The 18,691-nt window shown below is 34.8% G+C and overlaps 1 protein-coding gene across 1 annotated transcript; it reads right to left on the reverse strand.

The window, feature by feature from the left end:
- Positions 1 to 1,436: 1,436 nt before the first annotated feature.
- On the reverse strand, positions 1,437 to 18,349 carry LOC144438665 (Na(+)/citrate cotransporter-like). The gene is made up of 15 exons (XM_078127812.1): positions 18,239 to 18,349; positions 17,124 to 17,238; positions 15,814 to 15,922; positions 15,265 to 15,421; positions 13,172 to 13,298; positions 12,834 to 12,901; positions 8,519 to 8,689; positions 8,041 to 8,172; positions 7,162 to 7,305; positions 6,442 to 6,546; positions 5,420 to 5,505; positions 4,989 to 5,104; positions 3,911 to 4,075; positions 2,852 to 2,989; positions 1,437 to 2,539 (listed from the first exon to the last, which is right to left on the reverse strand). Exons 2-15 carry the CDS (start codon positions 17,232 to 17,234, stop codon positions 2,366 to 2,368), a joined length of 1,803 nt encoding a protein of 600 aa, XP_077983938.1. The 5' UTR covers positions 17,235 to 17,238; positions 18,239 to 18,349; the 3' UTR covers positions 1,437 to 2,365.
- Positions 18,350 to 18,691: the final 342 nt, after the last annotated feature.

Below are 18,691 nucleotides of genomic sequence, written 5' to 3' on the forward strand. Positions count from 1 at the left end.
GTGTAAACAAATATGTGTGATTACATGTAAAGGGATTACTACAGAGTAAGAAGCTATTCTGTCGTCAATGACGGTACTGTCAACACACTCTCAAAGGATATCAACAGGATTGTGATGCTAACAATGTATTACTGACAAAAAAAATCCATGACCTACGGAAGGCTAAAGAGAAGGGTGTGTGTGGGCTGTGGGGTGTGTGGGGTGTTAGGGATTGGGATGCTGTTCAGTAAAGTTTACGACGAAAATAATATGTAAATTTAAGAATTAAGAATGTCATGATATACTAATTTACATTTACACCTAAACATGTCAATTTACAAACAAGCCATCATGGAAGGCAGGTAGTGAAAAGTATAAAGTTTACATTAAAATACGTATATCGCAAAAGTGATATGTGATCATGATTCAAGGCAATTCCGGAGAACAAAAGCTGTAATAAATATCAGCTGCAAGGCGTTTTCAGAGTAGTGAATGCATTAATGTTATTTCATCTTATTTCATTTTTGTAAAGAGATATCAAGCATCCCCATGATATGTGAAACGATATGATGCCCTACGTAATCATCTTGCAATAATTGTATGATGTATAGGCATTTTCACCACGAGAGGGCGATATTGTATACGAACGTTTGATTTGCGGCTATGGCCTGAAAAATAAAGGCTACTGCTATAAATAAACCTTGTTTCAATATCACAGTAATTACTAAAGCACATCGCTGTTTTTGACAATCAAGTGTACTCGTCAGATGACGTTCTGCCTCCTCCTCAGGTTTACAGTCTTTAAGTGTATTCCGATGGCATTTCACCTGTTTTCTGTGGCGTAGTGTTTAAAACTCAGGTTTAGCAGTCCGGCAAGGGTCATGGTTAGAAGCTGGAGACAAGGGATGTATTTCTGTGACCGACCCAAACACAGGATGAGTGTTATACAAACTCAATCGAATCCCACTGTAAAGGTGAGTGTATGGAATTTAGGGGGAGTCTTGACAGTTCCACGAATACAAATACATGATGATAGTGAATATGCAACACAGTCCTGTCACACATACGTAGTCCCAAACCTGAATGGATTTCTGTAGAAATGTGAGGATGGGTAGAATTGAAGACCCCCCAAAAACAAAAAACAAAACAAAAAAACACAAAAAACAAAACAAAACAAAAAACACAAACAAACACAAAAGACAAAACAAAAACAACAACTCACACCCCAAAAATGTAAAACACCCTAACAAACATACAAGTCATGTATCGATTTCTGCCACGACATAGCTCATCGGTACTGGGTTTTAATTCGGGCATTGCGTTGCAAAGAAATGGCTAACCAGACTAATGAACTTTATATTTTTCTTTTCCCCACTTGCAGGGAAAGGAACAGAAAGTCATTAAGATGATACAGATCAGATCTTTCATTCTTTTAAAAACATAGATGCTTATGACCTTTATAAGTAACTTTTTATGTCAGTAAAAACAATTATAGACATTAGTATAAATTGTAGCAATATACATTCCACTATCTGATTCTTGAACGATTGTTGTCATTTGACGTTTCAAATTGATAAAACATAAGATATTCGACTGATACGATGTTCGACTGATATGAGTTCGGGAGGTTATGCGCCAATAAACGAGGGGCCGTAGCTCCCAAGTTTTTGCCACATAACCCTACCGAACGAGTTGTCTATCTTACTTATACAATGGCGTGATTGACTCAAGCGGATCTTTTTCAAAATTTCGTGTAATATGTTGCATGCAAATTGAATGATGAGCGTAAATAGGTCACATCCCTAAGAAAGAGTGGGCTATGGCTACATATAACCAACGGATCGGAAATCAAAGCCTCTGATTGGCCAAGTCGGTCTAGCCGTAGTATAAGTAATTATACTCAGCCTAAGACTGCTTACATATTTCAAGTTCACCATGTTATAATCAGCATGTGTTTTGATGCAGTATGAAATCTAAATATGTGGTAAATTCGTAACATTTCGAAAACTAAGAAAATAATTTGAATGCCATAAGCATGTATGGATTCAGTCACTACTTGAGAACACAGACTTTCAAAAACCGCGACTCCGGAATTCAAGACTTCTACCCCCTCCCACCGTCCAACCAGGGTGGGCTTTTCCCCATTATATTCTAGGATCTTAACTCAATGTGATGGCTATGACTGCCCTTATATCAACATGATTGGTGTCTTTAGTACATTATTTGACAATTCAAAGGATAATATAATGTTGGTTAGTATTAATTGCAAAACATTTGCACAGTGGTTAAAATATCAACTTGTAGAAAATTTAGATTTCAACTGTAGATCGACAAAATATGCTTTGTATAGAGCATACAGGTAAAACAAAGATATTAATCTGGGTAGCTACATTGTAGTATTTTCCAGGGTCGTATAATTGCTCATAGCAAATGTACTCTCAGAAGATGATGATGCCCACTCTGGAATTGTGTCGAAGTCGAAGATAACGTAACCGTAGGAATTGATAAGGACGTTCACGAATAGCAGGGATATTACATTTACCATCCAGCCACACTTGACCTGAAATGAATAAAGTGGATGCACAAGTCTAAAATACAAATGTGAACTACAAATATCAAAAACATGATGCTGAAAATAGAAAATGACGACTATGAACTTGGCATGGAAGAATAACCAAATAGACTTCCCCAAGACACATGCATATCAGATATTAAAACAATCCGACTACAGGTTTTAGAGAAGATGACGCTATCGTGAATCCGACCACCGGTTTCTAAGATGTCAGCTGTCGCTGACCTAAAATGCTGTTTGACATGTATACATCCCACTATATGGTATTTTTCACAGGCATACATTGTACTTTCAACTTACCATATCACCAATCGTGACTTCATTATAAGTATAAAACACCAAATTAGGAGCTGTTGCAATTGGTAACATCAAGGCCATGTTGCAAGCTAGTACCATAGGTACTACTAATAAATGAGGGTGGCTATTTGATACCTCTGCCTGCCCATAAATAGAGAAAAAACAGGTTGCTGTAACCCAAATGTGTTTTTAAAACTAAAAACTATGTTTCAAATAACCTATCCATAATTAATGACAAAACGAGACAGTTTACTGTAACACTGACAGTTCATTATATTCATACAATGAGTAACAATTAGCAAATGAAACAGTATACCTTTACACTTGATATAGATGCTATGAACGATTGTGGTACATGCATAAAGCGAACAGCTGACAAGAATGTAAGCCACAGTGAGTAGGGACAAAGAAGAATGTAATCATTGATGAAACTGAAGGTAAGACCTTTAATTTTATCAGGATGATTTGCTAGTTCATTTAAGTTCAAACTATTACCAGACACTAAGGTACATTCTTGTTGTATATTTGAATATTTTTTTCATTTTATCATCCTAATGTAAACATTGACACGGCCTCAAAATAAAACTTGAGTTTTCCACTTCAGCCTATGACTTGCTTACCAAGAATATGTATTGGTGGCACAAAGTCTAAAATCCGTCATTTTAAAAGTGTTTACTAAGGGCTAAAAACATTGTGTGGTTCCGATTACACTCGATTTTAGAATAGGTGGTGTAAATAGATGTTTAAATTTTCTTTCCATGTGTGAGTGTCTAGTTCAGGTAGTTATGCGTTCCGTTGTTTTCCATATGGTCTTTGTGTTATTGGTTTCATCCCATCAGATGTACAGCCATTACAGATTGGAAGAACAGTTTTATATTGTCTTTTGAAGTTGGTGTCAGTTCTGCATCTACTAGTTCTCGCGAGACTTCACAATTTTCGCTTTTTCGCAGATAGGTAAAAAAAATGTTTAGGGTCGGCAGTGAAAAATAGGGTTGGGTCGGGTAACCGGAACGAAACAATTTTGTTAGGCCTAAGATAAATTACGAGATCACGTAAACATACCAGTGTTACGCAAATGGGAAAGAAAACAAGCAAGATAGCAATATTCCCAATGAATTCCGTCATGATGGCCGCAAGTATGGTGATAATCAGCACTAGTTTCCAGACCTCTACATCTGTAAGACTTTCTGATAGTACGTCTGACAGTCCCGTCAATGCACCCGTAGTCTACAAATGTGAATATTCAAAGGTGTTAGGAAGCCTTACTTTCACGATATTAGTTCATTTTGAATTATATATGAATGATTTAGACAATATAATTGAAAGAAATTTTACAAACAATTTATGCTTTTATTGCATCATGGTGTTCATATCTGCATTCTAAAGATATTGTCCAATTACCAAAGATTAGTAATTATGCAAATGTCTCATTCAAAGTAAAAACGACACCAACACACCTTATTGTTATTTTGAATGTACTTATACAATTGTAAGTCATTTGGTCTTTGCATTCTCAAGATATGACTGACTTACTACCGGAATTCATTAGTTCATTAACATGTATAGTATGTTATTTTGTCTTAAAGAAGATAAAAATTGCTTGAAAATACAGTAATATCACCGGCAAACAATGTGTTTATGCAGCCTTGCATATTAGTAAGCTTTTTTGACCATCATAGCACATCTGTTTTGTGTGATAATGATTTCAAAGAAGGATTACTTAGATAATAACACATGCCAGCGAGGGCAATATAACAATTTAGTGCCTACACAAGGGTTGGCACTCTTTACTATAATGATGTTGATGATTTGCTTGTTTCTTTTTAAATATTGCTCAATACCTTTGAAATTACCATTTCCCACACAAACATTAGGTTTGGATTAAGTGGTTTGCGTCCTTTGTTCTATTTGAAATGTGGTAAATAATTCTGTCAAACGAGGGCGTGATCTTCATCACATACAGACAACGCTCGAAGGAACAACAATCAAAAGTGGACGTTGACTCTTTTGTTTGTGTCGTCTCGGAAGGTATTCATGTTTATTCCTATTTTAGGAGATCATACATAAATTTAATGCATTCATATGAATTTTCTATATCGTAAAATATTTAGGAAAGACACTTTTGCTCACGAGAGCATACCTTGATACCACTCCCCAGTGCAAAATATCCACCAACAACTAGTACGAATATTCCCCATGGTATTTTTTTGAGTACGTAATTCCAATCAAGAATGGCTTTATACTTCTCAGGTTCATCTACAATAGTGAGAAAAGAATTTCCACACCTTCATCAATAAAAGATTGAGTTCATCATTATGGAAAATGTTTTGACGGAAATGTGGGTACGTTTTAGTTAAGAATGAACGAATATAATACGCAGCCAACAAAATGAATGAGAAGAAAGAGTATTTAGCATTTCTGGAAATATAAACATATTGAAAAAGGCCGCAAATGAATATTTCAAGAATGTTTAACAATTACGCATTTCAGAAGCATTCATCATAATTTTTAGCGCTGCATTACTTAATTAAAATGCAATATTGAAACCGTAAATAGTGATTTTCCACTTACGTGCAAGGCTGAATTGGTTGAAATCGTTAGGTATTATGAAGAAAAGTACTGCAAATCCACTTGTAACGCATGTTACGCTAGGGTATCTGTGAAATGAAAAGTGAGATGTTTAACCCCTAACTTTCATTAATGATACTATAAATAGTATAGAGTGTACTCATTCAATTATCAATATATGTATCTCAGCAAACGTTCAGCTTTATATATATAATCATCGCCCTCCAGCGACAGCAGAACTGTATTGCGATGTGGCCGAAGTGCTGACACAATGCAATAGATCATGTAAGTCTTATGCCAAACCATACATCAATCAATTTATCATTTAGTCTGCAAGATAAAAAAAACTATGCACATGTTTACTTATGCTGTCATTGACATCATTTTGTGTAGATATGAAGGATACTAAGGATAAGTCATATATTCAGATACATAAGTCAATAACTTCACTTTATTTAAATTCCTCTCCGAACTACCGTTTTCCTCTCACCTTTTTGAAAGGTTCATTGCAAATTCAAATATACTTGTTTAATAAAATAACAATAAAGTACTGTTTGGAACCTGTTTATCCATTGTTTTTGACCAGTTGACTCCTTAAAGGCATTCACTGACTCTTGTGCATATGTATATGTACATTGAATTTCACAGTACCTTGCAGCTTTTCTGTTTGATACAACAGCGAGGAAATTGTATATGCCATACTTCAATAGCAAGGGTGCATTTCGTTGCCACATTTAATCTAAATTGAATAAACCATTTAAGTGTATTGGGACGCCATGCAGACATTCAAGCGCCAATGTGTGTAGTTCATTTCACCTTAGACAAAATGTAGCAAGAAACTGTACTCATTCAATTTTGTTATCTTAAAGTGTAGCAAATCCAGTTTCTAATAATTGGTTTCTGCATAGTTGTATCAAACAGAAAAGCTGCATCGTACTTTTAAATTCGCCGTAGACAAACTGGGTCAAAACCTCTAGGTATACCATCTCCAAGGGGTGCTTTATAGCTTAAATATATAAACAAACCCGTCCATAAACAATGAAAACCACCCGTCTACGTCATCCAGATCAGTGAAACACCAAAGTAATGTTATTATCAGGATCAAAACAAGAGTGCAACCTTCTGCCCATCTGAAAATAGAATATGGTAGAAATGTTGACTATTTTCAGTGATCGCGAGTGCAGCATCATTTTAAACTGTCTTCGTTGTGACTTTGCCAAGTAAAATAAATATCGAGATATTGATAATGATCTAGTGCGACATTTTCCTTATTTCTGGCTATTATAAAGAAATATCAACAACTAGAACTGTGGGTAATATCATATTTAGTGATAACTTATTTGTGAGTCCTAAATGGAGGTAAATAAGAACGTTTTTAGGTGGTTCATAATTTAGTAAGCATAGCTGGGGATGAAATAAATAGATATATTTATATTAGAATGATAATTTTGCACCAAAACAAGAAACAAATATAAAATAAATAACAAAAATTTAAAAAGTTAAAGAATAAAAAAAAAAATTAAAAATAAAATGAAATTCAATTTACTAACCAATTGTTATTCAGATTGTCTTCTCGTATTTAATTTAGGAAAATGTATTTATACATTATTAATTGTATTTGAATTTGGTGTAACATAATGTTTCTGTCAGAAAACCCCTTGGTCATATTTGTCAAAGTCTTATACTTTCAATATATTTATGACTAACTGAAAACTTACTAGAAGTAGTTACTGAAGGCTACTTACGTCAGTTTACCAAGTTTTAAGCTTTCTTGCTTTATGTAAGCATGAACATTTGTCTTGGACTGTTTTCCCACATTTACTAGCTGTATTTCACTGTTGGCGGCATTTACTTCATGTTCTGCTTCTTGTTCATACATTTTGTTCTTTCTGAAGGGACAAACAGTTAAATGTATGTATGTATGTATGTATGTATGTATGTATGTATGTATGTATGTATGTATGTAGGTATGCATGTATGTATGTATGTATGTATGTAGGTATGTATGTTTGTGTTAATCACGCGCGGTTATCGTTCTGTTGCATAGCATTCAGATGTATTCAGGTGTTTACCTAATATGTCTTGCCCATGAATACCTTGAGAAAGAATTTTTGTTTGAAATGTCGGATTACATCTATTTATTCGGACTGTCTCACAAGTTCCTTATGCATGCATGCATGCATGCATGCATGCATGCATGTACGTACGTACGTACGTACGTATGTATGTATGTATGTGTGTGTGTGTGTGTGTATGTATGTATGTATGTATGTATGTATGTATGTATGTATGTATGTATGTATGTATGCATGCATGCATGCATGCATGCATGCATGTATGTATGTATGTATGTATGTATGTATGTATGTATGTATGTAGTAATGTACGTAGTAATAACTGGCAGACACAGATGGCCCAATAACATGCCCTTCTCTTATGGGAGGTAAGAATGAACAGAAATTTGAGAAAACTTGTGGTATTCATATTAAGTGAATCATCTAAACACTAAAATGTATAACGCACACACACAACGACACAGACAGTGACACGAACACATGTACTACGCACGCACGCACGCACGTACACACACACAGACACAGACAGATCCAGACACACAAGCTTACCGGTCTTTCCACAGTACCCACCACATCAGGAACATAATCCATATTGTTGTGCAAACTAAACAACACAGTTCTACTACGAACGCAAAAGCCAGCCACTTTCCATAACTCACTACAGTACCAGGACCATATTGACTAGATGAAGTGAAACACAATTGAAGTAATTTTAAGTTTGATTTTGATTGAATTGAGAACCTCTCGGAAATTAGTAAAAAACAAAAACAAACAAAGTAACTTGATATATCACCACCAGGATTGAATGTGTCAACAGTATATGATTATCTCATCAGAGCTTGTATTCTTGTACTTTAAGCAGAGAAAACAAACAAATATTGGAACTGAAAAATAAGATTTGTTTCAAGGCAAACGATATTTTGTTTCAGGTTTCGTGATTTGCGTTGTCACAGTGTTAGTGGAAATACGCGGTCACAAATGGTAAATGAATCACATAATCTAGTTTGAATAATTGAAATTAGCATACATTTCTAACTGTCCATTAGCCAATAGAGGCATAACAGTTCCAATCAAAGTCGCCGATCCACCTAAATTGATACTATACAGCAAACCAAGTAGCATGTATTTCCCGGCAGGATATTTTCCAGCTTCCTGTCCATCTCCAAATCCATCTTCACCAGATCTAGATTCCATATCACTGGTTAATACAAAAACGTTAACAGCTAGGACGAAATATCATAATTGCTTGTGCAAAACTCAAACATGATATTCTCGCATAGGACTAGTACACAAACGGTTCCACGACATAAGTTAGTATGTTTAGACCATAATACCGAGGGTAGTCCCACTGTTTCATCAATTGTAAATGTCACAAGATTATGAGGGTTTTGTTTGTTCAATCAAGCGTAGTAAGGGAGCGATAAGTTTTTATGGCCGGGGGTGGGCCGGTGACTTTTTGTTCATTCATCCACAAAACAATCTGACCCCCTCTGACAAATAAAAAACAACAATGACCCCCTATCTATTTTTACCTCCCGTAAGGGTACGGGAGGTATTAAAAGGGGAAGGTGTGTCTGTCTGTCTGTCTGTCTGTCTGTCTGTCTGTCTGTCTGTCTGTCTGTCTGTGTCATCATTTCCTAAAAATCGCCTGGCTCAATTGTAATGAAATTTGGGATATATAATCTTTAGGGTAATAGGTAGACCTGATTTGGTTTTGAGCCAGATCTGTTAATGTTTAATTAGAGAAATTTGCATATTAGTGAAATCAACTAATTACGCAATATCTTAAGACTGCATACTTCAATTTAAATATAATTTAGTATATTCGTTCAACATAACAACATATATTTGTCCTATAAAATTCGTTGATGTATCTTACAGCGTTAATGAATAATTTGCATAATTAATTATTTTTGGTAATTAGGCTATATCTTAAGAATACATACTTCAAATTCAACATAATTTAGTACATACGTTAACCATAAGAGAACATATATGTCCTATCAAGTTTGTTGATGCACCGTACAGTTTTAATGAATAATTTGCATAATTAATGATTTTCGGTAATTAGGCTATATCTTAAAAATACATACTTCAATTCCAATATAATTCAGTACACACGTTAACCATAACAATCACATATGTCCTGTAAAGCTTGTTGGTGTATCTTTCAGTGTTAATGAATAATTTGCATAATTAATGATTCTTGGTAATTAGGCTATATCTTACGACTGCATACTTCAATTTCAATACAATTCAGTACATACATTAACCATTACAAATTGTGTATGTCCTATAAAGTTAGTTGATCTACTTTACAGTGTTAATGAATAATTTGCATAATTAATGATTTTAGGTAATTAGGCTATATCTTAAGACTGCATACTTCAATTTCAATACAATTTAGTACATATGTTAACCATAACAAAGTGGATATGTCCTATAAAATCTTTAATATAGCTTAGTTTTAATGAAAAATGTGCACAATTAATGATTTTAGGTAACTAGGTTGTATCTTAAAAAGGCAAGCTTCAAATTTCGTATAATATGATACGTACATTATAATAATACGCACCTGTCCTATGAAGTTTGTTGCTACAACTTTTTCCTTTACTGAGTATTTTGAATAATGAATGATATTCAGTAATTAAGCAGTATCATGCACTCTTACATACATTAACCTAAGAAAGCAAGCTTGTCCAAAAAACAAAGCCTGTTACCATAGTTTTTTAGTTTAATGAGTTATTTATATAATTAGTGATTCCCTTACCGGAGGCATTCAGTTTAAATCTGGTTGTTCTTGCAACAGACACTCCACTCTCAAAGCATAATGCTGCACACTGCATAGTTAATTTTACATGTTATATTTTCAGTAATTTTAAGTGCATCTGGTAAATTGCTAACCAAAATCCATTGTTTCACATGTATAAAGCTCTTCAGATAGGAACCCTATGAGAAGTATGATTGTCTGTCCACGGACATACACAATATTCATGGTTTAGTAACCAAAAGTTCTAGGATACCTCTTAGATTGAGTGAACTATTAATATTGATTAATTCAGCTAATTATCAAGTACAATATTATAAACGGAGTTAATATACTTGTAAACCCATGTCAATAACTGTCACACATAATGATGTGCTTGCATCATACAATGAATTGTTTGCATCATATAAAGATATGTTCACATCGTATAGTAAATATATTGTTTTCTTTAGACTTAACGCAACTGCTGTGTTCCACACATGTACATGTTTGCACTCCTCAAGGCACTTGTTTGTGCTGTCCATAATTGTTCAGTTTAATCATGGCACTGACTCAAAACTCCACCCCCCATTCATTGACCACACTGCTAATTTTAACCAAAATATATTTGAAAAGTTTTGAATAATGAAATGTGATAAATGTCATTGGTTTCAAAATAGAAATTAAAAAATGTCATTAAAATGTTTTCTGTACTACAGCAGTTTCTGAACTAGATTACTAATTCAATTAACTTACTATTGGCTATGCTGTGCAGTATATTGCTGGCAAAATGATAGCCTTGAAATGTGGATACTAGATATTCCAGGGGAGATATAAAATCTAATTTTCCTCATAATGTTGCACCGTGTCAGTACTATAACAGTAAGTAGCCCTTTACTAGATCATCATCAAACAAGTCTCCATGTTTATAACTTTGTTCATCAGTCAATCACATGATATATATTCTCCGAGAATCTGATTAATATTGTGTTCACTTTGGAATATATTTCTTTCTTGGGAGTTTATGGTGTAAAACAATAGCAAGACAAAAGGGGGTTTCACATGTAGCCTGGTAACATGTATTAAACTTGGTGATGGTCACAGGTATGAGAGAAGAAGTGAAACACAAACACAGAAAAGTTATTTTTGATAAGACATGAAGTTCGTACTATAGCTATGGCAAGTAACAGTTCAATAGTTTGTACATGTATGATAAATCAACACATTAGGGTGAAATCAGTAGGTAAAAAAAATAATTCTTTAAGTAAGGCTTCAGAACCCCTTCCCCATCCCCTTCTAACTAAATTGGTAAAATTGTTGCACACGGCACAATGAATTTCAAATCAGTATGTAGTATTATGTAGTGCTATGAATACAAAGCCAGTATGAAGTGAGGAAAAATAGCTCTTTTACAGTAAATGTATTTTAGTGCCATGCATAACAATTTTTTTCCCATTTTTCAATATGACATTTTTAGAAATGTTTGTATTGGGGTACAAAACAGATTTCATTATAAAAGACCTCCTCTCACCCAACCCCACACTTAAAGAATTTAGTGTTTTTACCCTACATTGAACTATTGATCTCAACCATAAATCAATTTGGGACTTCTAATGGATATGATTGTAGTTATCATACATTAGTTGTACAAAAATATATAGGAACTAGACTAACTATATACATGGACATTGAATACCCAATATCTAGACAGAGACTGGGGCAGGCACTTTCAGTCACAGTGTTTGCCACATATTATTTGAAAGTGTCCTAAATTGGATGTTTGTGCACAATTCCACATGTTCAGGTCAATGGAGGAACAGATTAGAGACAGCAAATCTTATTGGGTATTTCATTTCTTATGTGTTACATGTACAGCTACACATTCAAGTTTTTCTACCACAAGATGACACAATGCAACTCATGGCGTGCAATAGCGAGGAGTCATTTATAACAAATAACTGTTGCTTAAAGGTGGCCATGGTGCAGTGTTGTGACACCATACCGTATTCATATTTATTGGATGTATGAAGAGACAGAGTTTATATTATATTTGAATGTATATTTATAGCTATTTGTTTATGGTTTATTTTATGCACATATATTTTTTGTTTAATAACTTGCACAGCATCCGCAAGCAGCAGCAGCGTGGCTCAATAACTAGTATGCATGCACGTGCGTATCCTATATACCCAAGGATGCATTGCGGTACAATGACTATGCATGTGCACTCTATGTGCGATGTGCAATCTCCAGGCTGAGAGTGCTATCTCTGATATCATCCTGAGGGAGCCACTCACAAATGAATCTACCCAGCTGTGCGAGCTTAGGGGCTTTGGCCTAGTTATGATATTAAATGTATGGACATTTAAGTACAGGAGCATGGCCCATTATTTTGTTTAGTTGAAAACAAGGTGACCCCTCCTTTATTCACTTCATAAAAATGATGACCCCCCCCCTTCTTTGAGTCCCAAATTAAGGTGCCCCCCCCCCCCGGGCCGTAAAAACTGTTCGCTCCCTAAAGTCAACAGCGAATAGGTAATGATGGTTGTGATAAAAGACCAGGTCAATAGAATAATGTTATGCATTATATACATACACAGTGTCAACCATTTCCGCATCAGGTGCATTAGTCAGCTGTGGAGGTTTACTCTTCAGCTTATGCACCTGGAAGAAACACAGGCACATGTCAAGTTGCTGATTTTAATGGAACGATATAGTTGTATCTTCTCTCATATACATAGATACATAGATACATACATACATACATATACATTCATTCATACACACATGCATGCATGCATACTTACAAATAAATACATACATACATACATACATACATACATACATACATACATACATACATACATACATACATACATACGCAGATACAAATATAAAGTTCATTGTTTCAGATAATAAGTTTGAGCAAATTACCACATTGTGTTGTTTACCCAATTCCTGGTTTATTCCAATTGCAATAGGCATCATCATTGGGACAACAGCTATATTGGGAATCCACATCGACAGCAAGAAGCCGCTGCACATCAAACCAGCGAGGAGTCTGTAAATGAAGTAACGTGAAGTACATACATATATACATATATATGTAGAAAAAAATAAAGATAGACAGACACACATTTGTAGAGACTGACAGACAGACAGACAGACAGCCAGACAGACAGACAATGCCAACAAACATGAAGTACATACATATATAAATATATATGTAGAAAAAAATAAAGATACACAGACACACATATGTAGAGACTGACAGACAGATAGCCAGACAGACAGACAGCCAGACAGACATGCATGCATGCATTTATCCATGCATACATCCATCCATACATACATCCATACATCCATACATGCATTCATTCATCCATCCGTCTGTCTGTTCGTCGGTGTATTTCCCCTATGTGATTTATCATATAACCAGATTTAAAATGAATGCCTTCGATTCCGTAAGGCCTAAGGGTATAGTTTTGCAATTTCATGATTTATGCAATAATTTTAGCTCTATATCTGTGATTCGTCAAGTCCCAATGAAAGAAAATTGTCAAGATTTTGTTGAGTGGCGTGCCTCATTGTACACTAATTATATAGAGGTCAATGTATAGGTCACCATTATTGATGCGTTGTCGTGAAAGTTTTTTCGTAGGCAAGGCGAGGCTTGGTCTATTTTCCATATTTTGACCACACACATTTGGGTAACAATTATATATTATTACATTTGATAAATATGTGAGAGTGTATTTATATCCTGAGATACAGAGCTAGATAAATGATTATGTACAAGCCTTGCAACAAACCGCCGTAGTTTGTTATCGCGAGAAATTGGAAAAGAACACGGTAAAAATGAGACGGTTCAAGGTCAATATAATACTTCTAATCGAAAATCTAAAAAGACATGATTTCCCTTTATTCATCTGCGTATTAGTGTGTGAAATTTGAAAATGATAAGTCCATATTTGACAAAATTGAAACGATGATAAATATTTCACCTGTTTGTGAACTCAGCGCTCATTGTAAACCTATTTTAAGGCCAAGAAAAAACATTGTTTTCTAGTGAGTTTGAATCACTTAAATACCCTGCTTCGGTCTTCTTTTTACTCGTGTTTGTCCAGCCAATGCAGAGTACAGATCCAGGGGAAACACAAAATAAGGTTGGCACGAAACCCCTGAAAACAGAGTCTTTCTCAGTGTAGAGTACGAGTATAAAGTTGGCGTCAGATTCAGATTCAGGTAGCATCATATTGAGTGTCAGATAGCCTCAGACCCGAATATACCCGACGGCAGTGAAGCAGAATTCTTCCCTATAGTCTCAATGGTATTATTTAGGTTTGAGTCCGTCGGTTGTCTTCTGATCTGAGGCCATCTGACGCTCAATATAACGTTCATAAGATAATGCTATCTGAATCTGAATCTGATGCCAACTTTATACTCAATCGATCGATTAATTACTCAAATTGGTCATTAATATTCATTGGATTATTACCAAAACATAATCAGTTCTTGCCATTACCCTACAGAAAATTTCTATGAAATTTCGTTTGAATTGATGCAGCCGTTTTTTTTCGGAAATGGTGATACAGACACACACGCGCACAAACTTCATCGCTATATTAAAACCTTCCTTACGGAAGGTAAAAATGAACCCTGATAACTTTTCCTAGTCAGGTACCCCTTAGCGATCAATCTGCTGTCTGGTGTTTCTGTACATGCAGTCTTCCCTTTGCGATCCCGTGGAAGGGGTTGTAGATCGATAAACCGGAAGAGAAAAAAATCTCCCCAAGTGAGTACGATTGCTTATCGTTACACAGGATTTTATTTAGATGATAAAATATATCAACTCAACTGCTTGGTAGTAAAGAGAATCAATAATATTATTATTTTGTACACCATTGTTTTTATAAAATTAATATAAGGATATGATATTTGCCGCGAATGATTAAGTTGACTGGCAAGTTAGGTAATAAACTGTAGAACATAATACGTGTTTCAAAAAAGTACTAGTGATATTATACCTGTAAGGACTTGATCCTAGAATCGATAGGATACGTAGAACGATTCGTTTATGTAGGTTGGTACTTTCTACTGCCGACGCAATTATCACCACAGCAATGACAAACAACATAGTGTCATTACAGTAATTCTGGGCAACTGATTTGTAGTCTTGTATACCTAGTAAAATAGTTAATTTGATATGTCATTATGTTTATAAAACTCTCTGGTAAAATAATTGTGTAAATAAGAACTGACATGACTGGAATAGTTGCATGGAAATAAACACCCAAATATTTCAAGGATGGTGTCAACGTAGCCTAAAAACTAATTTGCAACTACATACATACATACATACATACATACATACATACATACCTAAAATACACAAAACATACATACATACATACATACATACATACATATATACATACATACATACATAGACATAGACATCCGTGTCTACTTGTGCGTGTGTGTGTGTACATATATGTTTGTAAAACATATATCAACATCAGTAAAATGAGTTCTTTGTAGTTTTCTTTAATAAAAGAAACACTAAATCATCTTACCTAATAATGGAAAGGCAATTGTTGGTAACAGACCAGTAATAGGCAATGGAATTGCCTCAAATAACAAAAATACCACAAAGATTATGGTAACATAACCACATTTCCCAGCCTGCAAAGAAATATCACTTCCGGTCAAACTAATGTACATATTAATGTGCCTTAATGAATAAATTACGTGGAATATCGACATAAACGAATGCCCGTCCGCCATTCTGGAATAAGACCCCTTGGCGTCCTATTATTTCACAAAGTAGATGTAACTAAAACAATGTCATTTTGTGTCTGTATCTCATGTAGAATTTTTTCATGACTGATTCATTTTTCATAACATCTATAAACTCCTCACAACTCTGTCAAATCAAGCAAGTTTGTATCCTTAATTTGCATGCTATTTAATTAATCTTTTGCAACTGTTTGCACACATGGGTATGTACATAGCCGGCCCGGATTTTCTAACCTAAAATGTCGTTGCATTATGGTTTCCGATCCGCGTGGATTGGAAATTCATTCACCATAGTCTCTATCTGATATGTAGGCAATTTAAGAGACATAAGACATATAGATTAGAGACATAGCATAACATTCATTGGATAATGATTTGAAATTGAATCTGTACTTGAATTTATTACCTGCAGTAACTGATAAAATAAGTTGTGGTGTTTCACATTTTGGTTAAGTTTAAATTTGTCAAGGACTATCATATTTTGATAACAAGTAATTGCTGATTTCAATTACAGTTTTTGAAAGCTTAAAGTGTTTCCTTAAACACTCAAAAGTAAAATATTCATTATTCATTGACCCATTTGACATTGTGTAACAAGATGTTGACATGGTTAGTAGTAAAACTATATTATCCCAGTCAATGAACCGTAGTTTGAGCTATTCGTCTACGTTTTATGCAAATCAGAGAATATTTACAGTTCAACGAGATTTGACAGAGCATTTGCACATTCTGTTGAAAAAACACCTTTTGACTAATTTCCAGTTTCAATACAGTGAAATCGATTGCAAAAATCTGTCTTTTCACAGAGGTTTAATTTTCTCTAGTGATTAGTTTACCCTTGTTTACTCTGCATTGTTTGTGTCATAAGGTCAGGGACAATTTCTGTTCACTCTTTAGGGTGACATATACTCAAATGGCATGTAGTAGTGTATTTGTTTCATTGACAAATGGCAGGTCACAGTCTCAAATTACATGTAGTAATTTTAGCAGCGATTGGATATGATACTACTCTGCCTTTTAAAAAAACATATCCCAACCTAATGTATAAACAACAAATCAAGCATCAAAGTCAAAGTTCACCACTTACCGGTGTTGGGATAAGTATTGGCAAGGGTAACGACAGTAGTGGCGTAAGTAAAACTATAAAAATGTTTCGTTTTGCCAGAAGAAGTCGAAGAACCTTCGCAGTGTGAGCCATGATTCTGAAAAAAAAAGTTGGTAAGTTGTGTTAGGTGGGTTTGAGTCGTACACAATGCGTTATACAAACACCATGTAAGGTCGGTTTAAGGTGACGTAAAGTTATAAACAATGAGTGGCAGATATAGAATACATTAGCAATTGTGATAATTCAGTGGCCTGAAACCGTACAGCCTAGTGTGAAAAGAGAAGAATTTACGACAGGGTTAGGCTGAGCAGAAAATATTTCGGTCATTTTTCGCAGTACCTAGTGCTCTTAAAATTGTAAATAAGAACATTGTAAAAGCATTTTTGTAGTTTTATGCAACCTTTTAAACCAAAAATATTAAACTATAAACAATGCTCCCAATTATCAGATAGGATGTGGAAGTAAATGACATTAGGGTGACTAACCATTGTAAGATACATAATTGACAGTTTGGAAAAAACAAACAGGACAGATAAATATATATATCTATGGACCTAAGCCACTTGATTAAGAGGCACAGCGGCCATACATACGTCCTAAACCCCTCAAGGAGAATACAATACGTTGTAGGCTTTGTAAGTCAATACCTCTGAAACGTTAGCACTGTAAAATCCACCCAGTGATTGATATTCATGACTTAGGATCTCAATGACATGTAATGCGAACATACGGACGATTGTTGGTCTGTTGAAAGGTTTCTCCTTTAGGTTTACCCATTCAAGGGGTCAAACTAGACTGGTAGTAAACAAAACCCACAGATCTTAAGCACTACAGTGCTGCCAGTATCAAACACTTACAGGGGATTATCAAAAAATTACTTCGAACTGCTCTAGTGTAACATTTTCTTTGTGTAGTGGCAACATATGTGTCAAGGGCGTTTTTATATCTTACTAAAGGTCTAGACATTGTGTTATTTGTAGATTTGAAGGAAGCATTCTACACCATTATTCATGGTGATAGTGTTATTTGATTGGTATCAGACTAGCCACTTGACGAAGTCAGAACAATATTAAGGAAAAAGTATAATATTTCCTTACCTATTAAATGTAGAAACGAATATTCGAAAAATACTGTGTATTTGGTTGTCGACGGTCAATCGGGGTGAGGTACGTGAGCCTAGTACATGATGGTATGTATGAATACGGCGATTTACTTCGCACATGAATGCGTTATTCCACAGGTGTTTAAATTTCACAAACCATGTAAGCTGCCGCGTAACGTAGTTCTTTAATAGATTCCTTCTTGAAGACACTATACATGGCAATATACTGTTTTTCTGATATCTCCTTAATTTTTATTACAAGTAATTTTGTTTCTTTGATTAAGAGTAATATAAATCTTGTGCTTTAAAGCTGCACTAGCTGCAATTGAAACGTTTTCTTTGTAAACTATTTGCTAGGTACAACAATTACCCGTAATATTGTACAACCTGAACAGTATTGCATCACCTGTGGTAAATATATTTTAGCTATATACCCGATAAATCAAAT

The sequence above is a fragment of the Glandiceps talaboti genome, chromosome 8 (genome assembly GCF_964340395.1).
Source record: "Glandiceps talaboti chromosome 8, keGlaTala1.1, whole genome shotgun sequence".
NCBI classification, from domain to species: domain Eukaryota; kingdom Metazoa; phylum Hemichordata; class Enteropneusta; family Spengelidae; genus Glandiceps; species Glandiceps talaboti.